A 25,600-nucleotide genomic window follows, 5' to 3' on the forward strand; every position below is an offset into this window, starting at 1 on the left:
AACAGCTATCCATGTGTGGGGATTTTGTCAGGGTGATCAAATAGCAGAAGTTGTGCTGAATTCAACGCAAATGAATCTTTGCTTTTGCAGCTGTCCGTCCAGTGTTCTCTTTTATCTCCCTCCTCCAGCCGATTTCTGAGACCAAATTTAGATAAACATTTGCTGCTCCCTGATCTCTCTGCCTGTGCCTCAGGGCTGGAAGTCTCCTCTGGAAATCCCTGTATAATCTCTAGTGCACGCAGCCCTTTGGCAGATATGGTTGAAACCTCTCACGCTTTCAGAAGGAAGCCTCTTCCCTCCCATAGCCTCGCAGCCCTTGTGGCTCCCATACCCCTCCTTACAGTTCTCATTGCTTTCGTAGAGCCCGCGTGGCTCTGCTAGCCGAGTGTGATTTTTGGTTTTGATGTAAGTCTCCCCTGCTGTTTTCATAGGACTGTCTTCTGTCTGGAAGGCCAGCAGACACTGCAGTAGAAGATGTGTGAGGAAGAGGACAGCACTGCCCTCGTTTGTGACAATGGGTCGGGGCTCTGCAAAGCCGGCTTCGCTGGAGACGATGCTCCAAGAGCAGTTTTCCCATCCATTGTGGGTCGTCCCAGGCACCAGGTGATGAACTGCCTTGGTTGTTCCCTACTGGGCTTGTAGAAGGCTTTGCTGCCCTATCCCCAGCTTTCAGCCAGGGCCATCTGTGTCTGGGGCTAGTCCAGCCTAGGGTGATCTGTATAACACAGTATTTCCAGGCAAAATGAGTCCAGCATTGCACTCACCTGAATCAAAGCAAGTCTCTTGCCTTGAGAAAGGAATAATTTTAAAAATTTTCACTCCCTTCTATGCCATCTTTTCCCTGTCCTTTAATTTTGAATCACCCGGAGAACTAGGTGAGTAAAACTAATTTTAAGAAACCCAATCCAAAGTCCAAATAAGCCCAACACAGGAACATTTGGAAATTCTGACTGCTCTTTAAGCTGATAATGAGCAGTGTGTGGAAGACTAAATGATGAAGCAGAAGTTTTCAGTTAGCTTCCTCCTAACTTTTCTGACCTTATTAATTTAGCTGTGTCAGAAATGGGCACCTGTCTATGGTTGAGTTTCTTTAGCTTCAAGGTTTACATTTGCATATATGGTGCATTCCACTACATTTGAATAGTTTACAAAATGCATTTATTGTGTGAGCTGTTAATTATAGAGAGTTTATGAGACAGATCACCATTAGCTTAGAGCAGCTTGTCTAGATCCCAACAAACTAATCCAAATAATTAACAGATCCACCTAATTGCTTCTATGTCACCCAAGGCTCTGGTGGAAAGAGGCAAGCCCTTTGTAAGAGGTAGCACTTTATATACTCAGATAATTATATTTTAAATTCTTCAGAACTGGAGAAATACCTGCCTTTCAATAAAGAAACTAGGACTGGAGGGCTAATTGAAGCCCCTGGGAATTACCATAATTTGAAAAGTGTACTCAAATGCCATCATCTGTAGCTAGTGTAAATGATATTAATTGTTCAAAACCAAGCCATATAGTTACAGTGGAAACAAATACAGATTTCTAGAACCTTTCTTTCCTGATCATTAGGATGGATCATCCCATCAAAAACTGCAAATCTGGGATGCCTAAGACATAGATTTAGAGATGCCAAGCGTTGGAATCTGTAATGACCAAGTTCTCATAGTAGTATTATGCACTTAAAGGATCCTACTAGATTTTATTTTTTTCTTTATTTCTGACTTTAATACAGTGACCAGTGTATGTCCCAAGCAGTTTCCAGCTTCTGGTCCTTTTAATAGTTTATACAGGATCCATAAAAATACCTGTAAAGAAGTCCACACAGTAGATTTAAATTGTCCACCCCTAATTACAGTATTATGGCACTCAATTAGAGGATTTAAAAATGTTGAAACTTAAGCTTTGGGAAATGTAAAGTGTGCATCACTCCATCTTGGCCCTTAGATGGCACAATATCACTTTTTGCTTTTACTCCACTTTATTACCATTTAGCATACTGTTCATCCCTAAATAACAACAAACATTGCAACAACTCAATTTTTCCACTTTATCTTGATGAATTTAATATTGTACTTGTTCTGTTTACTTAACTGTAACGGAAATATGAACTCCAGAGAGTTAATAACCAAACATTTAATACTGGCAATTTAAGAGCAACACATAATTCTCCATTTGTTAGTATTAGTAAACTATGTTGTAACTAGTATAACTGGCTACTGTATCCATTTACCAGCTAATGTTCTGTCTACTTTATGACATGCCCTGAGAGACTAACACAATTTTTATTATTTTATAGGGTGTGATGGTTGGTATGGGTCAAAAAGACAGCTATGTGGGTGATGAGGCTCAAAGCAAGAGAGGAATCCTGACCCTGAAGTACCCCATAGAGCACGGCATCATTACAAACTGGGATGACATGGAGAAGGTACTTCAGCTTTGAAGTTGATGTGTACTACTCAACAGAACTACATGAACCAAATATTTACAGAATATCCACTAAATTTTAGATGAAAGTGTTATGCTATCCAGTATGGTTCAAGGAGAAGCTTGTTAATAGCCAAGGTTAACGTGCTTCTAAAGCTGGAATATCAATAGGAGTACATCAAAAATTGTAATTAGGAGTTCTTTTACTCCAGCCTGATCTTTGCTAGTTACTGAGAAGGGAGCAGAGGGAGAGAGAAGGGAAGGAAGAAAGAAAAGGAATAGATCATTTTGCTAGTAAAAAAAAATGGAATTTAAGAAGGTATCTCATTTTGCAAAAATGCAAAGCATGTATGTGATACAGATGTGAAGGGCAATGTTTATACACATACTTTTAATGACTGGAAGATTAGCAATATTGCAATGCATCCATTTCAGAGCCAGTATTTGACCAAAAGGCTTCCAGAACCTTGTCTATATTCATAGTCTGTACAGATAATATAATTTCTAAGATTCTGAAGTGGCATCTCCATTTACTATTGTTCTGTGAAAATAGGGCTATTTGGAACAGTCTGGACATCCCAACACACTGTGTGTGAAGTCACCCAGCACATAATGAATCTCAGTATTGTAGAATTTGCTTAAAAGCAAAATCTTTTAGATGCCAAACCTATCAACCAGTCCCTAACCACCACCGCTTGAAAACAAGCTTAGCAAAAACTTCTTGGCCTTCAGACTAAGATCTCTGGTTGTTTTACTTCTTATCAGTGTATTAACCTCCTCACTGCAGTCCACTTGGCCTCAGATTTTTACAGCTTGTAGGAAGAAGTTGTGTGGAGGTGATAAACACAAGCTGACTTTCAACCTCACAAACCATTTATCTTAATTTCTTTTAATGAATCCTTGGGCTGGCCTGTACAAACCAAAAGATGAAACTGTCAAGAGACCCATTACCTACTGAACTCTGTATATGTTCTTGGAGTTCCAGAACTGTTTCCCTATCAGTCATTATTGAAATAGCATTGCTGGAACCAAGTGTGTCCTGTTCTGTCTTTTCTACTCTAAGAGCACCATATTAATTTTCCTTAGCTTATGTGTCCTTCAAGTAAGTTATATATTATTGGTAGTAAAGCCTGAGGGTAGTGCTTTTCTTTCTACAGTTATTCTGCTAGTCTCTATGGAGGCAGTAAGAACACTGCATGAGAAACATCATCAGCCTACATCTAGAGCTCTAAGCAGAGTGCTGGAGCTCAGTGCCTGTCTGGAAGTGATGGTGAGCTGCTGACTGATGACGTTTCTTTGTTTCTCTCTTTATCCTCAGATCTGGCATCACTCTTTCTATAACGAGCTCCGGGTTGCACCTGAAGAGCACCCGACTCTGCTGACTGAAGCACCGCTGAATCCCAAAGCCAACCGCGAGAAAATGACTCAGGTTCGCTCCCACTAAAGCTGTGGAATAATCCAAACTTTTCATTCAACAGGATGTGAATATCATCATTCCAGTTAGTCATGCTGTCCAGCAGTCTGTCCTCTCAGTTATGGAAGATGGAAAGTACATAGTGACCACCCGTCTTATTTATATATTATTACATATAGTTTAGAAAATCATTGTATCCACTTTGAATGTGAGCACTCCAGTCTGTCCAAACTTTATGTCATCTTAATCTGGTTTTATGCCCAGGCTTATTACAAAATTATCTTTAATATCTTTAGCATGTGGCTCTATTAATATGATAAAGATATAGGCCAAATACAGGGGGATATTTTACAGGACAAATATTTTTGGATTTAGATTTTTTTATTTTTTCTTTTTCTGTTTTTACCAACCATAGAGAAATATGAAAATCTTGTATTCTACCTCTTTTCCAGTAAATTGCTTCAACTAAGCTAAGCCCTCTAGTGTTAAAACAATTATTTTAATTGCATTTCAGATTATGTTTGAGACATTCAATGTGCCAGCCATGTATGTAGCTATTCAAGCCGTTCTGTCCCTCTATGCCTCTGGGCGTACCACAGGTAAGCCTCGGGGGAACATGGCATACGTGTCTGAAGTACTTGCATGGGTATGATGGGAATGAACCGTGTGTTACCTTCTCAAAGGGATCGTGCTCGACTCTGGGGATGGTGTCACCCACAACGTGCCAATCTATGAAGGCTACGCCCTGCCACATGCCATCATGCGTCTGGACCTGGCTGGCCGGGACCTGACAGACTACCTCATGAAAATCCTCACGGAGCGTGGGTACTCCTTCGTGACCACTGGTAAGGACACACTGCTGGCTGGAAAGGAGCGTTGTTCATGCGCAGTGCTTCTACTGGCCTCAGAAGAACTATCAGTGCTTCTGCAGTTAAATAGGCACGAGAAGGTCTCCAATGTGAAAGTCCCTTGAAAGACTAGCAGAGGATTTGTTTAAAATGTGGGGAGGGTGTTGGAAGATGAAAGGGAACAGCCAGTCAAGCATTCAGGTCCTTCCTGAATGCCATTTTAAAGATTGAATCCTCTTTACAGCGGAGCGTGAAATTGTCCGTGACATCAAGGAAAAGCTCTGTTATGTGGCCCTGGACTTTGAAAATGAGATGGCCACTGCTGCATCTTCCTCCTCTCTGGAAAAAAGCTATGAGCTTCCTGATGGTCAGGTGATCACCATTGGAAATGAACGCTTCCGGTGCCCAGAGACCCTCTTCCAGCCATCTTTCATTGGTAGGTTCAGTGACTGCTCTGTCTTGGTAAACTGCACAGAAATAACAAGTCCCCATTTCCTTTTGCTTGTGCTCCATTACTAACTCGCCCAGACCTATGCACGAGTGTGTCCTAGCACCCATTATAAAACAATCTTTTAGAACAGGACTATTAATGTGGTAGGAAGAACTTCACGTTAAGCAATTAGCCAAAACGCTTTCCCAAAATAAACCCACAATGTTTATTCCTGCCTTCTGGCATCGGGCCTGTGCCATTTTGTATGTTTGAATGTGCTTGCCAGGAGAGGGAAGAGGTGGGAGAGGCAGGCAGCAAGACCTACTTTTATTTTTCCAAAAGACTGCTCCAAATCCTGAATCCACGGTTCATTGCCTTTTTAAAGCAAAGCCAAGATGATGGCATGCTAATCAACATCCATGAAGGCAGATTTGCAACTAGGTCACACAGAAATCCAGTGTCAGTTCTGCCAATAGGCAGAATTTCAACTCTGAGATAAAGTAGTTACATACCTAGAGGTATTAGGACATATTTTGACTTTTCTGAGATGATTTATTTTAAAAGGGAAAAAAAAAAAGAAAAGAAAACAAATTATTCCAAGACCATATAAGGAATTCTTAGGACAATTGAGATTGCCTGCAAAAGCCTAGTGGAAACTACTATTCCACACCCCCAACTTTCTTTTTAAGGAGGAGTTGTGTGTAAGGGGCAGAGGAGGGCTGTACACCAAGGAACTCTTAAGCAAATAATTTAGGCAACTTCAGAATGACTTTCCAGATTTCCAAATCTCTGAGACTGATGTCTTCCAAAGAGTAACTAAACAGCATGTCAATTCTGTATTAACAATTTTAAGTCTCTGAATGGAGTTGCTTCCTCAGTGTTCTGTACCTTCCCCAGGCATGGAGTCTGCTGGCATTCATGAAACCACTTACAACAGCATCATGAAATGTGACATAGACATCAGAAAGGATCTTTATGCCAATAATGTGCTGTCTGGAGGCACCACAATGTACCCGGGTATTGCAGACAGGATGCAGAAGGAAATAACTGCTCTGGCTCCTAGCACCATGAAGATCAAGGTATGTATGGTGCAATCATCTGTAGACTACGTGAGCTGGCATTTACAAAGTCCTCAGAGATCTAGTGAAACATGCAACACTTTGTGAAGTAACTGTTTTAATGTATTTTGAATCACATCTGGATTATCTAGCAAATAATCATCAACTGGTAACTCTGGTACTGGAAGAAGAGAGCCTTCTCTCATCTCCTTGTTCATGTTGGTTTCTGTCAAGTTTCCTAACGTGGCCAAAGAACAGCATGAACGCAGAAGCATAAATTTTTCTCTGAGGCTGTGTGTGAGCTTCTTCATCCCTTCTAGTCTGATGGACATGGGAGAGAGGAAGTGCTGTTCTTGTCTTTGTCTTACAAGTTTGAAAGAGACCCAGACAAGCTAATCTTCGTTCTGTTGCTTTAAATGTTCCGTTCTTTGCCTTACAAACACTTTATCAGCATACCAAAAAGAGTACTCCATAGGCAATTGATTTTTTTCAAGCCCAACTGGACTGTCATCATGTGTTTCCAGAGCAATTATCTCCCCTGAATACATGAATGGTACATGAATGCACCAGGGATAGGGGTCACTGAGAAGGCTGAGTCAGGCAGGGAATTTGAGGGTATAGATTTATACAACAAATTTTAAACTTTCCTGCTTGCAGCAATGGATAGCACTAGCACATAGATGTAGTAGTTTTGTTAATATCTCTGCTTTACTATTTTTCTAGAAAAATGTATTTTATTCACCTCAGTGGTACCTAATGCTTTTATTTCTTAAACAGATCATTGCCCCTCCTGAACGCAAGTACTCGGTCTGGATTGGAGGTTCTATTCTTGCTTCCCTCTCTACTTTCCAGCAGATGTGGATCAGCAAACAGGAATATGATGAAGCTGGCCCATCCATTGTTCACCGCAAATGCTTTTAAATTGCTTTTTCTTTACATGTCTCCTTAGTGTGAATGTATTCAGGGAAATACATTCTTATAATTTCATTCCATAAATCCTTCATCGTAATTAATCTAATTAATTGGATACTGTGTATTTCTTAAAATAAATTTTAAATATGCTATGAAATTGCTGCTCCTATTTAAAACAAAAACCAAGTCGTGTGTGTGTGTGGAGATGCCATTACAGTTGGCTTGAAGCTCCATCTTGTGACATGAATTTATTATTACACTCTACTGGGATTAACAGAAATAGTGGTACCTTTAGCTCAGTGATACCAGTGCCAGAAGATGCTCACCTGTCAGGCTGCATGTTCTCAAAGTTTAGCCTCAGAAAACATTTTAACCTGCAGACAGAACCAGTTGTGGTTCTTACAAAGTTTTAGGCAGTACAGCATCTGTTCAATATCAGGATGAGAATGGGCACGCTGCCTCGCATCTGCTCTATCCAGAAATATTATCTATCCACATCACTTCTTACTTCACAGCCGTCATGCTGGAAAAGCTGATTTCTTACAGTGCATGGCCCAGGGGTGGATGATGTGTACCACAACATTCTGTTTTCTTTAAAGAAATAAAACCTGTTCCTTTGGGAGCATAGTTGAACACTAATAGTAGGTCAAACATATGATTTTCCTATTTTATGCCCTCAGGATGAGTGCAGCCTATAATTTTATCTTGTGATTTCTAGCAAGAGCTAAAGGGTAATTAAGCTGTCTTAATATACTTTCTCTTCATAACTTTTTTTTTTAAGGGGAGGGGAAAGTAATGTGTTCAAAATAGCTAAAATAATTTAGACAATTTTCTTTTTCTATGATTTTTCTGATTCCATTTATAATCTTAAATACATCAGCTAGAAGTATAGGCATAGAAACTGAAGCCAGTAATACTTTCTTAGAAGTATATATATATATATGTATATATATATATATATATATATATATGAATAAAGAATTCACTGAGACAGACCTGGAAAAGGTCACTTCGAAGGAACTTGCTGCAATCTGTATGCATTAGAGTTCAGGATAAAGGATGCTATTTATTTTTGTTAACCTGTTTTCCTCTCTCAACTCAATAGTTTACCTCACTTGCCTGTTACTTGTTATCTTTCAAACCGTAAGCTCTTTGCAACAGCACCTGTTATTTACCATGTCTTCATAACCCTGGGGTTCCAGATCTTGTCCAGCTTCTGACTGTTAGCACATGTTGCAACCCTCTTTGTACTAACCTTATTCTTTAAAGTATAGGTCATCTAGATTCTTGGAACAGTTACTAAATAAACTTTTGTAAAAGCAAATAACTTTGTATGGTTCTTCCTTCTATCTCTGTCTAGACCTTTTAATCTAACTCTAGATAACTAGAGTTATCTAACTAGATAATCTAACTCCAGGGTATCCTTTTCAGGATAAGCAGTGTCTTTCAATTTAAAGTCTCTACTGGCAGGTTGCTGGAGAAGACACATTTTGCCAAGAGACTCGGATGCATCCTTGGTATCCCAAAATGGTGAGGACCAGCTCTCAGGTAAAGGATTTTGGTATTTCTAAGTATTTTCGGCTTAACAGTGGAAACTTGAGCTATAGAAGTTGGACTGGAGAAAAGGATGGAGGGAAAAAATCATATAAACTGATGGATTTGCCTCTAGTACATGTAACTTAAATTTGCTGAAGCTGTAAGAGATGTATGTAGCTGGAAGTCACAAAAAGCCAACCACTGTTAAAAATATCTAATTTTCAGAAGGCAATTAATGTGAACAAGTGACAAAACAAACATTACCTATTTCAACACAGTTAATGCAGTTTGAAGTTCATTTTATTGTTGTGTTTTATGGATGAGGTTTACAGATTCAGGGTTAATGCCACTGAACTCCATCTTGACAGAGCAACAAAATAACTCCAAAACAGGCTAGAGCAATAAATATCAAACCATTCAATCTAAAATGTATAAATATAAAAGTAATTTCTGAAAATGTAGGAAAAGACAGGAATCCATTTTTCTGTTTTGGCCTTTTGTAGAGTAACATTGATGTGGTTCATCCATATCACCTCAGATCCAGCACAATTATCTTTATGTCTTTCCCAACCACATGAGTACATGGCTGCAGAAGAAGTCAACCCATTACTCTCGGAAATCTCAGTAAAATATTCAGTAACTTCATCCATTAACTACTCCTGTAAAAGACCACTGAAAAGAGCCCACCTGGAACAAAAAGCCTTAACTTTTTTCAGAGCTGGACTACCTTCTCATTATCACTAGACTCAATGATGAAAGAACAGAACAAAATAAAGAACTCTGTCTGTCCTCTCCTTCTTTTGAGGACTAATGCTGACACTCTGAGAGCCTGACAACACAGTAATTTCCAATGTCTCTCAGCATGGCTTCTCTTAATTGGATCATTTTATTTTAAGCTATAAGAGATGCTTCTGTATTTGAAGTGAACCTCATTGAAAAAACCCAAACCCTCAGTTATTCAAAGGTAAAGACTCATCAGAAATGTCAGTGTTAGCAGGAAGACAGTTCTGACTGTACTGCTCAGCCATATATACACCATTTTGCTATTAAAACATCAAAAGATACAGCAGTTACAGAGAAATGCTTAGAGAAGTCAGGGCAAACTTTTGGCAATGAAGGAAATAGGGTTTAACCTACTTATAGCTGCATTTTTAAGCAGCTGGGATGTTTTGTTGGGATACTAAAACTGGAGAGATGGACTAATTTCTTTGCTTAAAGACTGAAGAGCTCAAAAGTAACTCCCATTTGAAAATGTGGGTTTTGCTCTTTCTGAAAGCAGGTAAAATTAGTGATGGTGACTGATAGTAACTACCTCTGGTTAGCCACCATTTGAATGGCAGCTTGTAACACTCACCTCATGACTTAAGTAATGACTACTCAAGTAGTCTCCTGATGTCTACCTTAGTCAGTGAATTAAGGGTAATGAATTTGTAAAACAGAGGCAAATTTATTAAGAATTCTAATCTCAAGTTTCTGTTTGCAGCAAAACCATGGTCAAGAGTTTGAATAGTAAAAAATGTGTTGAATTATATACTTACATTAAATAACCTAGGGTCCTTTGTATGTGGATGGAATCCCTTCTTTTTACAAGCAGAAACTTCTAGCATGCCAGCATTAGTAAGTCTGAAGATGCCAGTGCTGAAAAGCAGAACATGAAACTCCTGTTACACACTGTTCCATGGTACACATCCAAGGTTTCACATACAAATTGCTTAGCTTAAAAGAGCAACAGAAAGGTGTTTGGTGACCTTCAACACACAGGAGTCGCAGATGAGTTGGATTTTTAAAGGTATTTTAAATCAAGGGGAGTTGTATTCCTGTAAAGGAAGAGTCGATGAGGGGGAAAAAAAGGATCACACTACTGGTACTGTTCCTGTTTGGCAGGTTAGGCCTCTGAGGGGTAAGGCTGGTTGACACAGGAACAGATGCAAACCAGAAACTTATATGTTCTGGATTGCATTTCACCCAGGGCAACTAAAGAGAACAGCCTTTAAACCAGCTGTGTAAATGACTACTGGAATACATCCTCCCCACTCTTGTAGGGTAATCAGGTAATTGTGTAACACAAAATATTAGAAAATGCACTGCTGCAACTCTTTAGGTATTGAATAAAATTTTACAAAGCCATCCTTCTGTAAAGAAGACTGATACCTATTAACTACAGGGCATCACCTGACAACACAAATGTTACAGGGTATCAGCATGAACTGAGAGAGAGGTTTGTGAGAGCAGAAATTTGAAAGGTAGGCAGATGTGCTCAGGGTTAGAAAGCCTAGTGCTTGTGCCCTTGCCTCTCAGCCTGTGTTCACAGCTCTGCCACCTGAAGGACCCATTTAGGAAGTTAGGCAACCAGGGCAGGATTCACATCCACTGAGGCAGATATGCACACTCTAAACAATAGAGTTAGCCCTGGAACCCTGAAAAGAACCCTGAATGGCACACTGAGGACAGTCACAAATTCCTTGAGGTTGGAAGGAACTTCTGAAGACTGCCTGGTCCAGTCCCCCTGCTCTGGCAGAATCACCTTGAGCAGGTTGCCAGGACCACGTCCAGTCAGGTTTTGTATATCTCCAAGGAAGCAGACTTCATGACATCTCTGGGAAACCTTTTCCATTAAAGAACCTTCACATTAATATTTGCACTATTCTAGTTTTTTTCCAGATACATAGCTTGTAATTTATGAAATATAAAAACAAATCTTTATTATCAAAAAAAGTGATGTTTACACTTCTGCTTTGCAAATTGCAATTTTCATATCACTCTAGGTAAATAAGCCTAACCTCCCTCCACAGCCTTAAGTAGACAGAATGATGACAGATCTGTGGTAGAGCATTGGCAATGAGTACTCCAGAAGAATAGCTCCTGTAATTATTACTTTGTTGAGCTGAATATATTAAAAAAACTAAAATTTGAAATCTGTGTCTGTGGAGGGAGGAGAGAAGCCAGAAACAATACTGTACATAAAGGCTGACTGAAATGCAAGTCTAGGCAACCTACAGAAAACAAAGTCACAATGTTCACAATGTTCATGCCCTTCATCTGAGTTGACATGTACCCTTTACATTTGATCCAATTTTATGATGAGAAGCAGGGAAAAATACTGAAATATTACTTACAAAATCAGAACTTACTCATTATGCTTTGGTGAACAAACAATTGCAATGGCCTCAGGCAACATTAGCTGATAAGAACAATGAGTATGAAGATCAACACTGGATAAGAACGCAGTTTGTGTTGGATGTGTCTACAAAAAGAAAGGGAAAACTCAACATCATGAAGTATTTCATACAGATCAAAGTCAACATACATTCAAGAAGGAAAAATAATTTTGTACAAGTGAAAGCATCAGTACTTCCCCGGGCTGGTTTCTAAAGTTCTTCTTAGCCCAGATTCTGTATTGTTCTATATTGTTCAGCCTGGAGAAAAGAAGGCTTTTCAGGATGAGATTTATGGAGGCATGTTCACAATCAGATATACAAGCAATTTTCTGATCTTGGGGGGGTGGGGGGAGGGGGCAAAAGAAGCACAAGACAAACTGAAATTACTTAATTGTCCAAAATTCCTAAGAGAAAAATTAATATAAAGTTTAAACAACACAGTACTCCCCTCCCTGACTTTTGAATATGGCATTAGAAAGTAATACAATACCCCTAAATCAACGTAAAAAAATGTTGCACCAGCACAAGCAGTCCCATTGTGCCAACAATATGCCCCAGTTGCATTAAGGAGTTCTCTGTGGAGGATGTGAGTGTATATTTACATCACTACAGTTTGAATTAAGTAATCAAATTTGTAATACTCCAGTTGTTTCTTTCATTTATTTCTTTTTTTTCCACATAGTATGTAGAGCCAATATAGGAAAACCAGAATATTTGAGTTATACATACATGGATCCAACCCAAAGTGAGGAGATCATACTGATCCTGAATACCAAATAATTCTTCCACGTTCTCCATGTCACAGTAGTCTGGTCCTGCAGTTTGCTTTGGCACTATTACATGCGTAATAGTAAATTCATTATGAGTCTGCAAAACAAACCTTGACTTAGGGTGGAACAGATTAACTAAGGAATAAATACCAAATCAAAACCTGAAAGATGTCAGCCTGTCAGCTAAAACAAAACAGTACAGCTCCACTGATTCCAGCTCCACTGACTCCAGTGAAGCCCTAACAACATACTGTACTTAAAAATATGCCGTAGCATTTTATCATGAAAACATATGGGGTAGTATTAGCCAAACACAAGATTATTGTACTGAAATGCTCTCAGAGATCAGTGTGAAAAGACTGTCCTTTAAAGTAATTAAAAACACATAAAAGACCTTTGAGAAAACTGTCATGATTTTCTGTAAAACTTGGAACAAGACTAATACTGCTATTCTTTCTCTTCACGTAATTCAAAGACACACGGGATCATCTTTTAAATTCTTTCTGTCAGCATCAGCCATGACATCTTTCCCTGTTCTCAAAGGACATTAAGTGTTATCTAGGTCAAAGGAAAAAAAAAAAAAAACCAGCCTGAAAATCAGATGTTCTACAGCTTGATGGCGGGATTTCTGTTTTGTTGTGCCATTATTAATTTGATGACTCCAGTGGATTCTGGTAGTCTTTATATTTCATTGTCCTGTAACTAAACCTGACTTACCTTAGATGAATGCCAGAGAAAGTAATCGAAAAAGCCTGTATTGTCCAGCATGCTGAAAAACTTGCTAGGCTTTACAACAATAGCAGTGTACTTAGATCAGATGTTTCCCCAATAAAGCAAGCCAACAGTGCTGAAGTGCCCACTCAGGTTATATAATATGAAGTTAATTACATGGAAACCTAACCATTTGTATCTGCTTTTGTTCTCAAATCAACATCACAGGATAATACAGCACTATCAAGTATGTCTTCCCCATACAAATGTGAGGGTTAAACTGTACCAGTTTTCCACAGAGAATTCCACATGTCTCTATTCCTCTTACTGTATTTGCCTCTGCCAGCAGCAGAAATTTGTGACAGAGATCCCTGGGCAAAATGACACCTCTGAGTGCTTCGGCCAATTGAGCTAACCAAGAAAAAAAAAAAGAAAGGGGGAGAGAGAGAAAAAGGTGTTTACAGCTAACACAACTAATGCAATGAAGATTCCAAAAATAAGGAAATATATACAGCATCTTATACTATATTACTACAAGTGGAAGAATTATATGTACCACATCACAGACTTCTAATGAGAATAAATCAACAGCACAAGCACTTTATCTAAATTGAAGTTACCAGCCCACAAGATACACTCACTAGCCTGTCCCTGAGGTGACAGTGAGCTGGGACCATCTCCCAGGTTAGGGCTTTCCAGAGGGAACCAGTGCAGGTTGTTTCTGTTCCCTTGAAGTCCATGTCTAGATTCAGACTTCATTTCCAAGAACACTGAATCTCAATCCCTATATCCACCCATTGGTACTCAACCGAAAAACGTGAAACTGTGCAACTCTCCCTCTTAAAATGAAGAAACTACAAGGAACTGCTGTGTTTGCACAAACCTTTTCATGGTTATTTCAGTATGGACATCCTCACAGCAAATAAAGACGTATGCAGGTAGATAAAATAAAATAGGGGAAAAAACATAAATGTCTGCACTTACTCTGAACAGCACTTAGAGTAGCCGCTGGCTTTAAGACCCGTTCTACTGGCGGCGAATGTCCAGCACAGCCAGAGGTGCCGCTTCTCTCTTTTTTCTCCAGCAGCGCCGCAGATAAGGAGCTGTTCTCTGGCACAGAAACACAAGACAGCATACTTCCATCTATCTGTTCAGACATAACCACACTCTCTTTGATTCTCTGATCTCGAGCTAGTTCTTGCTTCTTAAGCTGATCCTCAAAGAATTGAAACTGCTCCGATTCGAGCTGCTGCTGCCGCATGTGTGCGATTCGTCTCTTCTCTGCCTCTATTAGTTTTTGGTGCTCTAATTTCTTCAGAAATTCAGTTTTACATTTGTTCTGAAACATACACAACATAGCGACATTCTCAGAACACCAAAAATACTACCAAAAAAATAAAAAGGAAGGAAAGGAGCAATCTAGCAGTTCAATAAAACCATGAAATCCTGTCATTAAAAATGAACTCTTTTGGAACCTGGTTACTGAACTGGGAAATACAACTATATCCCCAAAGGTAGGATGGAAACCATAGCATTGATGGAGGGAACAGAAAAAGATGTTTCTCTGATGATTTTTCCAAAACACGTTTTTAAGCTATAGATCCTGTGTTCAGTAACTTCAATCTCAATTCAAATTGGAGCACATTTGTAGCCAAGGAATCTTTTCCACATACTGACATAAGTATCAATTTCATTTTCTTTATAAGGTGGAATCAGAACGTACCAAAAGCCTATTTGGATCTTTGTAGACAGTTATTAAGTAAATATGGCAGCACATGTATTTCCTAGCACACATTTGCATTACTTATTTTTAAATGGCCAGCTGATTCTAAAGAATAAATGAAAAGTCATTCATAAGCAGCTCAAGAAATTATTAGATTCCTGTAAAACTGGCATTTTACTGCTTAATTTTTTTAAGTTTTATACGGCAGAAAAATATTCATGTCAACATTTAATAATCATATAAAACTTACTTTGTGTTGCATGTATTCTTGATATTCTAAGTTATATTTTTTTAAAAGATCTCTTTTCAGTTCATCTGTCCGTGGAAATGCAACCTCCTTCAATTTCTTGAGGTGGGATGGGAGAAAAAGATAGGTAAGTTTACTTTTCACTTTTTAAAAGAACCACCTGGAAAACAAACTCATCTGTAACACAGATTTTTAACAAATACAAAACAGAACAACAACCTGCTCTTTTCACAGGAAAAAAAAAAAAGAGGAAATACACACTAAATCATCAGTTTATGAAACTTCTATAGTACATTGGTTTAAATAAAGACATATTGATTTAAATTATTGAAAGGTGTGACATGGCTACTTCTTATCTCAAGGAAAGATTAGTCCTTTTACTAGGAGTCTATTATCTCTGTCTTATTTAATAGGTGTGTAATGACTAATGTTTTAGTTGTAGGTGTACTTTTTAAAAAAATGCTAAGGCCAACTTAGACAGTTTCACGTAGGATCATTACATTTTTCTCTGGAACTTCCCAGTCAGAAATATGTCTGAATATGCCCATTTCCAAGTGGGGGAAAAAAAAAAACATAAAAAGGTTATTTTAAGAGATAGTTATACATGTAACTTTCTGTCACAGACCTGGCAAAACAACATTTCTTATAAAACAAAACCAATATCCAATGTTTTCTGCTCATATGAAGGCTACTGCAATATAATTCAGAGGCTGTAGGCAAGGGAGGGAAAGAGACTGTGTGCTTAAACCTACTGAGTGCCACAGGTGAAAGCAATGCTAGATGCCCTTTCTCAGTAGGGAGGTGGACCTACTATTGTGGACACAGTCAGAACTTTGGCATGATGTTCACAATGTTAAACATTCAGTTTAACAGTAGAGAAAGCAAACAAATAATGGGGGCATGAAGCAAGAGACACTCATGGTCCTACTAGCAATTCTCACTGGGCAATTCCAGCTGTTTCAAATTCAGTATAAGGCTATACTTAAAACTTAAAATTTATTTAGGATTTATTTCCTAGAGGGGGGAAGAAACAAGTAAAACTATTTTGTATAGAAGAGGAGGGAAAAATATGGTAAAAAATAAGTAAATACATATTTGGTAATAAAGAAAAAAATATACTTTACTTATTTAGCAGAGTAAGCAAATACTGCACAGGCATCAGTAATGCCACACATTTCTCCTTCTGTTTGCAATAGTTGGTTTGGACCATTGTCCATTCACATAATTGGGACCAGAATCAAACTAAGTGCTGTTAACATGAGCATTTTTAATATGTAAACTTTCAGAAATAGATGTACACCTGAGCTCTCAACAACCTACCAACTTACTCAGAGACCATTCTCATTCACATCTCAGATTAATAATTTGTTTTCCAAAATAAAACATGTAATGGAGAAAAGTATCAGAAACTGAAGTTGTGGTGGCTGCTATGGGTGCTCTGGGGAAAAATAAGTTATGGTCTATGTGTGCTGGGAAAACAAAGAGGTTCTGAGTAAAGTATTTCATAAGACCAGGAAACCATAACCCTACCTTAATAATATCTTGTTTTTCTGGTACTGCACATTGGTGATAGTCTCGGTGACTGGGCAGCTTTTCTACAAACAACCTAGAAAATTAAACATGTTTGTGTTTGCCTTAGTAGTCAGAGGAATATCCATAATAGCTTTCATGTTGGCAGAAAAATCAGTTTCATATAACTGTTAAACACTGAATTCCAGATTACTTGGACCCAGGTTCTACACACATGCTTAAACTAATACATTATGGTATGGACCTGTACAGGACACACAGAATAAGGACAGGAGATTATTTTCCACATCTGATATATTTTGGTTTCCATTAGTACTGGGTTAGGTTAAAAAAAGGGCTAACTAGCAGCCAGCATCTAAAAATATCCCTCAAAAACACCCTCCACTCTAGTCAGTGTTAATAAAACCTACTTCTACTGTCTTTATCTGTTCTTAGCCAAAATGCTGACTCTTCAATGGAAGACAAGAATGAAGCACTATCATTAAAGCAGGTATTTTCACCAGACCATGCTGCACAGCTAACTGCAGAATTATTAACCTACACAACAGATAAATTATGGCTGCACCCAGCTGCAAAGAGTTTGCAATGCACAGCTGCTGTCATTCTTTCAGCAGTTTGCACAATATTCACCTCCAGACCCTTGTTTTATAGAGATAGACACATTTTAAAAACAGGTGGGCTAAGAAAGGTTTGGTCTAGTTTTCAGGGTATGAGAAAGATAAGGAGGGAGGAAGGATGTCTCCTTTATAAAAATTTTAAAATATGCACATTAAAAAAAAACCCTTTCAAATTGATAAAACAAATCAATCAATCCTACAGCAAAACTAGCTAGGTTAAAAGTTTAAATCTACCAGTGATATATTTTTCAGCTGTCTATTTTGAGAGCTGTAATGAAAACTAGCCAGATTTGGTTTTTTGTGGTGGGGAGAATAATCATACATTGTAGATTTTGCATTTATTCCTGTAAGAAAGAATAAATTATACTTAATCCTTTTGGGGGAAAAAAAAGTAAAAAGGAAGCAAGGAAACCTTTTTCTCATGCTTTTAAAGTGCTGTGCAATACTACCATCCTTAATACCAGCAGATTCTCATAGGATGTAACTTCTAAAGACTCAGAAATCTTATTTAAACATTGCTTTTAAAATCAAAATTTGTATTTAACCAACATGATGACATATAAAGAATAATCTGGGGCATCAGTGCCCATGGTATGTCTTGGCAGAGTAAACTCAAACCTCTGTATGTTAGGTTAGTTCATGCCTGGCAATTCACACATGGATAGGACAACCATATGAAAAGGTAAGAGGAAGTTTTAACAAAGCCCATGTTCAGTGAAAAATATCTCCAGAGAACAAAGCTGTTCTTCAAGGACATATTAAACAAATTTCTCCTTCTCTAAAGGGGTTCTCAGTGCAGCTCTCCATTTCAATTTACTCAGAATTATAAGCTGTAATGGCTACAAGTGTTTTTCTTACGTTATGAATTTATTATAAAACACAAAGGCGTTCTCCAGGTTTCCCTCCTCCATGTACACCGACGCCATTCGCTCCATCTCTACTCCAGATCTGAAGTATCTCCGTGGAGTGATGTCCTCATTGATTGTGATATTGCTGCCAAGCTTGCTTAAAGCACGTACTCTCTCCTCTGGGCTCACAGAGATGTCTGTGTGGTCAGGAATGGCTACGAGCTTTCTCTGAAAAAAAACAGTCTGATTAGCAAAGAGAATATTCCCTTTCACTCTCAGTAAGCAGTCTCAGTCAAGAAGCTCAAGGGAAATCTTCAGCTAGTTTTTTTTCTGAAAATAGGCATTGGTTTCCCCACCTCTAGCCACAGTTGAAACATTCTAACATATTTCTCAATTGCAAGTAAATTGTGATCAAAAAGAAAGTGATCTTATTCCCTCTGAAAACAACAACAACAAAAGATAAAATTAGGAAAATAACTGCAGAGGAAACAAAAAAGTAAATTGCTGCAGAAATTAGCAAAGGCAATATACAGTGTGTCCTCTTTAAAAGCCCCCACCCATGAATTCTACAAGGTTCTTTCTTAAGTTACTGAAATAATTTGATGGATGTCCTGACTACTCAAGACTCCTACTACATGATGTATAGCATTTGACTGCTAGAAATAGTTCAGGAAACGAAGAGCAATAAGCTCCTCTGGTCAGTCAACAGTTCATTTCAAGTCTTTATTTCCAGTTTTAAATGAGGCAGTTAAAGACTAAGAAATTAGAACTAATTACTGAAGAAGAACCATAGCTGCTTATTGTGGTCATTACCTTCCTGTTAATAAATAAATAAATGGCTACTGCAAGTTACTTCCTCTCACTTTGATGGAATTTTTTTACTCTTTCTATTCAAAATGCTCATTACAACTTCTTAAAAACCTGGTTGCTGTGACCCCATAAATCACACATACAGAAATATAATAAATTCCAACACAACTGTCAGGAAGAACATGGGGGGAATGTGGCAGCATGCAGGAAGAGACCCATGGAGCTGAGAGCCACCATTGCTAAACATCTCTCTTGAAAATTTTCCTAGTGGAAAGAGAAGTTGCTCAGCCACTGAAGCATTTCTTTGTAATACATACCAATGAGCTGACAGTGAATGGTTGCTCCATGTTGTTGTCAGCCTGCAAACCAAGGAGATTGCTCTTGTCCTCCAAAGTCTCCATCAGACTGAAAAGGGCAGTATCAATCCTGAGCTCAGTATTTGCCACCAGATGTCTCAGGGTTTAATAGCCCAAGGGAAACTGGAATATAGATATGTTGATTGTGGTCATGTGCTGGAAAAAATAAGTCATTCACTTTAGAAATATATTCAAATGTCACATAACTTTGCATGCCAGCACTCACTCATTACTTAGGTGGTACAGTACTTACCCATTTCATAATAATTTAAAACTTAGCAGGTGTCTACAATTTAAAGTGGGAATGCATAAGGGCTTACAGCACAGTTGTGGACTAGTTGACCTGTACTAAGGTTATTTCTGCAGATTTGAACACAAATTATTTTTACAATTTTTATAACAACTTAACCCCCCTCAGCTCTCAAGTATTAGGTGAAAAACACAAGTTTGAGGATTAATCACAGAACCTGTGCTTCCTCGAGCATATGTTTTGACACACATATTTAAAAAAAGTATGAATCTAGTATCTATTTCCTGCTAAACCTATAATGAGAAATAGAATTTTACTCACAAATTTGTATCAGTAATATAAAGCAGAAAAAGAACTTCAAACACCATGTGTTCCACCTGCACAACTTGCTGATTTCAAGCCTCTAAATACAATGAACTCTGATGAGTCAACTGAAAAAAATTCCTCCTTGCACAGCTTTGAACAAGTAAAGAGAAAAATGTAGATATTGTGGTCATAAAAAACCCCAAAAAACCAGGAAACAACCAAAACCAGAAAACCCAGCTCTGAAAGAGGAATGAAATACTCAAATTACACAGGAAATGTGAAAATTAAGTTTCTAATGTATTTTTTTCACTTTGCTGTGCTCAATCTAAACAGATTAGATCCTACATGTTGAAGGCTCTTTTTATGTTGCAATATAAACATGCTTATGCTTTTGTAAAAGCATAGCCTAGGTTCAGCAAAGATATTTTATCAGCACACCTCTCTCTGGAGGCCAGAGGACTCCGGGTTAAAGAAAATAACACTAATGTGTTTTTAGATGGCTGTATTTCTCAAGTATTGATTTTTGTGTCTGTATCTTCCTCATTTTTCTTCCAAAAAGCAATACTATCTATTAGATTAGTCCTTAATTTTAAATATTAGTGCAATTAAATTTCAAGAATTTTTGCTAATTAAGGTATTCAAACTGCTTGCATAATTTGTAAACAAAAAAATGAGCAAGGCTTATACATCTGAGAAAACAACCTTAGTTGTGGTTGCAGTGCTAATAAAAACAGTTCTCTAAACAATTTATTTTATGTATACATGGAGCTCTGGTGTAAATGATCAGCTTGGCAGGAGAGCCTATTCATTGCCTATTCACAAACTGCAGAAAGGCCCCATGGGACAATGATAATGAAATATTTTTGCTTTAGCCTACTCCAAGAAACATTCTTCTTTAGGGTTTGTTCCACCTGAAACCCTTCTTCACTGAAGCACTGTAGATGTGGAAGGCTGTGAAAGGAGAGAGCTAAAAGCTTGGCCAGTGCAGAGTCTGCCAGACTTCTGGCCCTGCTGCCCAGATTCCAAGCAGGAATAAAATCTTCAGTGAGAGACTCTGCCTACATATGCTTTGTGAAACTCGGGAACAAAAACCGAAAACCAAACCAACCATACACACAAGGACCTAAAAAGCATGCACTTTACAAATATTTATCCATTCACTTATCCATCACTTGTGAATTTTTTAGTTTATTTCCACTGGAAGCATCTGGGATAGGTAAAATACTTGAATGGAAGCATGGATTTGGTCTAAAGTATGCATCCAAGTATAACAAACCGTAAAATGTTCTAGTCACTCGTATATAAAAAACTGTTCAAAAGTAAAGGTGCAGAAATGTATTTCTCTCCAATTTCTTATTTAATTTAGTAGCTTCTGGCAAGAAAGCTTTTCTGTAGCAGTTTTTCATTCTGCTTTTCAAGGCTTTCTCTATTAACATCCTTCTGCAATGCCTAGAGAGGAAATGGACATTTAGGACAAAGCTTGTGAGATGTTTCCCACTGAAGACATGGAGTATGGATCAAACGCTTCTTTCAATTGTTGCCACTCCTTGGAGACCTTTCCATCTGCCTGGTAGGCAGGTGCAAAAACGTTAGTGCAGCAAGTGGCAGACACAAGAGCCACTAGTTAGGGGTTTGCTTTGGTGTCTTGGGCCAAAGAGGTCTTTATTAAAGAGGCCTATGGCATTCCCAAGTCAAAATCTCTTTGGAAATGCCACAGAAAGACATCATGGAACCCTTTACTTTCAAATATTTCTCAACCTGACTTTGATTTGCTCTAAGAACATTAAAGTTATAAACGTAATTCATTGAACTTTTAACCTAAAGAAGCATTAGTTATAATATTTTTTTTTAAGTGTAATACCAAGTATTTTAAAGAGGAGACATTTGGTGATAGCAGGAACTCACACTTCCTCAAAATTGTGTCATAGCCTGGAAAGGATGAAGAAGGTTTGCAAAAAACATAAGATATGTCACAGTGAAAGAGCTTAGCAGAAGAATGCCTGCAAATAAAAGAAGAAACTGGCTTTTTAAATTTAGTTTCAGGAACACACTGAAAATGAGACACTGTAAATAAAGAAGAAATACTAAGATGAGTTTTTATCCCTTTTATAAAAATGTAATATAAGACTCAAATATATTCACTATTACAGGTGGCAGTGCAACTTAAGGGAAAAGAAATCCTATAAAGAATGTGGGCTGACTTATGACTGCACTCCCATATTTAACCTTAACACGTGGACATGCTGACAGAACTATGAATAATTAAAATGCAGAGAGTTAAGCTTTACTAAAAACACCACCAGAGGCAGGTCTGCCAGCTGCCTGGAATGTCTCTGTGCATAATGTTCCTTGGGGCACAGCTTCGCAGTCACCTTGAGCTGGTCGTAGGGCACGACACTGCCAAGGGGCTCCCCTCACCCTCACCATCCTTCCTTGTACTCTCGCTTTGTTGCCTCCACTGACTTCAAGGCAAGTTGTAGCTGATCCAAATTAAAATTTAATGGGCTTTTACTTCCTTCTCAAAATCAGAATGCGAAGGAGCAGGCAGAACCATGAAGCCAGCACAGCAGACAGGTTTGTTACGTTCTGAGGCAGTCCTGTCCTAGATTGATAGGAGCTGGCTTTGAAGGGGCACCCGAAGAGCTTGTATAGTGCCTACAGAAATTGCCCAGTTCTGGCAAGTGACTCTGTTTTCTAGGAATAAACTTATATTTCACTTTACAAGGTAAAGATAAATTCAAATACCAAATCTCTCTGTATAGACGAAACTAATTACACTCCAATATACAAAATACTTATGCTAATACGCTGAACTATACTCCAACCTCACCCACAGGGGATAAATACCAATGCTAGCTTAGAGCTGTCTTAGTCTATTAGACTCCAAAGTGCTCAAAATTCTAAGAGTAAAGATGCATTTTTTTAGTTTACTATTTCAGGCATTCCAGTTAACTTAGATGGACGTAGGTAATGTTTGTTTGAGGAGAAACGTTAGGACATTTAACATTCATATTAAGTTTTTTTCTAATTATGAGGTTTTTCTGATAGTCATTACCAGAACATAATAATCTAACATCTATTCAGCGGTAAAGAAACTTTTGCTTTCATTGGAAATAGCACTTCTCACCAAATCCCATTTCCTCCTCAACAAGCATTTGTTTTCCTGTGTGTCCCATCTTATTATTGTATGTATTAATCCTTGAAAAATCCAGATTTATTAAACCAAAGCCTTTCAGCCAAAGGAAATAGGGCAAACTGAGAAAATCAGCATTTTAATGGCATTGAAAGTTATTCTTTCTGTTCAGGCTAACAAGCATGGTATCAGGTACCAGGGAAATGAAAAGCAGAGAGAGAAATTTTAATTGGAAGTACGTGCCAAGAGTAGTACATGAAGATAGAGTAAGTATATCAAATACCTCAGGCACATGAGATAGAGGTGGTGGGAGAAGATCTGGGGAATACAAACAAACCCTTCTGAGAGCTGCAATATCGCAATTCACCACAAATTCTCCAATGCCCTTACAGTTTGCTGCATGCTGGCATTTCAAAGAGCTGCCAGGGACAAACAGGGCACCTTGGCCGTGCTCAGAGCCTGACAGGCATGGCCCTGCTGACTTTCTGTGTTTCGGAAGTGTGGTGTGCTGGTGAGAGGTGACACACACGGCTGCACAGCGAGGCTGTGTGGCTTCAGCGCTGCTGGAGTTCCTCAGCTGGTGTTTGCAATGCCTGCAGTGCAGCCAGGGCACTGTCTCTGTGTCTTGCTGGGACAGACTCTGAAATGTTCTTCCCTGCTATAACCTGCCTCTGGGTTATAAACCTGCCCCAGCAAGCCAGGGAGGCCAAGCAGGACCATGCTCTGCCCAAGGATGCACACAGGGACTCCCAGTGGGAGCTGTGCTGCTCCAGCTCTCCAGAGAGGACACAAAGAGAAGAAGCTCAGGGTGTCAGGACCTCCCAGAAACCGACTGCAGAGCACAGGCACTGAATTTCAGTGCCTTGTCATCATCTGGAGGTCGCTTTTTCCTCTTCAGGTTTTCAGAAGAGGTTTTAAAATGTTGAAGGAGCTTTTTGGATTTTTAGACAAGTAGCAGATTAACTTCAATAAATATTCGTTAAATATATAGTTTTCACTTTATAATGTTAGTTACTTTGAAACATTAGTTTCCTCCTGGTAACACGTTTTTAAATTTCAAGGGAATTAATCATAACACCGCCTTCACTGCTGTCAGCAACATTTATCAATATTTTGACTATTGGTCTTATGAAAAAAATCTTCATTAAAGAGATCACTGGCAAATTTTTCCAAAGCACTTTCTTCATTCAAAGATTATGTTAAAAATAATCGATGCAATGATTTATTCTCTGAATATTTTTAACTGCAAATTATTCCAGAAATACTCATCCTTTTGTTTGCTATTTTTGTGGAATGTAAAGCCTCGATGAGGTTTCCACCAAAATTATTCACTTCACTCCATTTGGATCAGGATTCTTAAAGTATATCTAGAAATACTTGCTAATATAGAAGCTAAAATGTGCTATAATTCTACTTTTTGAAATTACTCTTGAGAGAACCGTTCTGCAGCCATCCCATGACAAGATGTGGTGGTTTGTATAAATTTCGTGAAGTAGTTCCCTGTCAGCCTCCTTTAGACTCGAGAAGGAACAATTGGCGTCGGATTTTTAATCTGACCCAGCGAGAAAGTTCAGGCACCTTAGTGAAACACACGTGTAAAGATGAAAAACCCCAGGGAGGTCTCTTTTCCTTCAGGCCTCTCAGAGGGTAAGGGAGTCTGGCTGGGGCCAGGCTGGGCCAGGGAGCCGAGGGGAGGCCCTTGGCTCTGAGATCCTGGCTGCCTCCTGCTCCCTGCACTGTGGCACAGCACTGCCCTAACACCGTCCCTGCACTGTGGCACAGCACCGCCCTAACACCGTCCCTGCACTGTGACACAGCACTGCCCTAACACCGTCCCTGCACTGTGGCACACCGCTGCCCTAACACCGTCCCTGCACTGTGGCACACCGCTGCCCTAACACCGTCCCTGCACTGTGGCACACCGCTGCCCTAACACCGTCCCTGCACTGTGGCACACCGCCGCCCTAACACCGTCCCTGCACTGTGGCACACCGCCCTAACACCGTCCCTGCACTGTGGCACAGCACTGCCCTAACACCGTCCCTGCACTGTGGCACAGCACTGCCCTAACACCGTCCCTGCACTGTGGCACAGCACTGCCCTAACACCGTCCCTGCACTGTGACACAGCACTGCCCTAACACCGTCCCTGCACTGTGACACACCGCCGCCCTAACACCGTCCCTGCACTGTGACACAGCACTGCCCTAACACCGTCCCTGCACTGTGACACAGCACTGCCCTAACACCGTCCCTGCACTGTGGCACAGCACTGCCCTAACACCGTCCCTGCACTGTGGCACACTGCTGCCCTAACACCGTCCCTGCACTGTGGCACAGCACTGCCCTAACACCGTCCCTGCACTGTGGCACACCGCCCTAACACCGTCCCTGCACTGTGACACAGCACTGCCCTAACACCGTCCCTGCACTGTGGCACACCGCCCTAACACCGTCCCTGCACTGTGGCACAGCACTGCCCTAACACCGTCCCTGCACTGTGGCACAGCACTGCCC

The 25,600-nt window shown here is 39.3% G+C and overlaps 2 protein-coding genes across 5 annotated transcripts; one reads left to right on the forward strand and one right to left on the reverse strand.

Moving 5' to 3' along the window:
- Window positions 1-474: 474 nt before the first annotated feature.
- ACTA2 (actin alpha 2, smooth muscle) lies at window positions 475-7,098 on the forward strand. 4 transcript variants are annotated; one of them, XM_062496568.1, is made up of 8 exons: window positions 475-603; window positions 2,300-2,428; window positions 3,746-3,856; window positions 4,356-4,440; window positions 4,525-4,686; window positions 4,934-5,125; window positions 6,017-6,198; window positions 6,955-7,098. In XM_062496568.1, exons 1-8 carry the CDS (start codon window positions 475-477, stop codon window positions 7,096-7,098), a joined length of 1,134 nt encoding a protein of 377 aa, XP_062352552.1. The 4 variants fall into 4 exon arrangements, with proteins under 4 accessions (XP_062352552.1, XP_062352555.1, XP_062352553.1 ...); XM_062496571.1 differs by lacking the exon at window positions 4,934-5,125; XM_062496569.1 differs by lacking the exon at window positions 3,746-3,856.
- Window positions 7,099-9,154: 2,056 nt separating this feature from the next.
- STAMBPL1 (STAM binding protein like 1) lies at window positions 9,155-19,401 on the reverse strand. The gene is made up of 10 exons (XM_062496392.1): window positions 19,357-19,401; window positions 18,240-18,457; window positions 16,765-16,840; window positions 15,238-15,333; window positions 14,249-14,603; window positions 13,551-13,675; window positions 12,513-12,650; window positions 11,757-11,869; window positions 10,164-10,263; window positions 9,155-9,211 (listed from the first exon to the last, which is right to left on the reverse strand). Exons 1-10 carry the CDS (start codon window positions 19,384-19,386, stop codon window positions 9,155-9,157), a joined length of 1,308 nt encoding a protein of 435 aa, XP_062352376.1. The 5' UTR covers window positions 19,387-19,401.
- Window positions 19,402-25,600: the final 6,199 nt, after the last annotated feature.

The sequence above is a fragment of the Cinclus cinclus genome, chromosome 7 (genome assembly GCF_963662255.1).
Source record: "Cinclus cinclus chromosome 7, bCinCin1.1, whole genome shotgun sequence".
In the NCBI taxonomy this organism is placed as follows: Eukaryota; Metazoa; Chordata; class Aves; order Passeriformes; family Cinclidae; genus Cinclus; species Cinclus cinclus.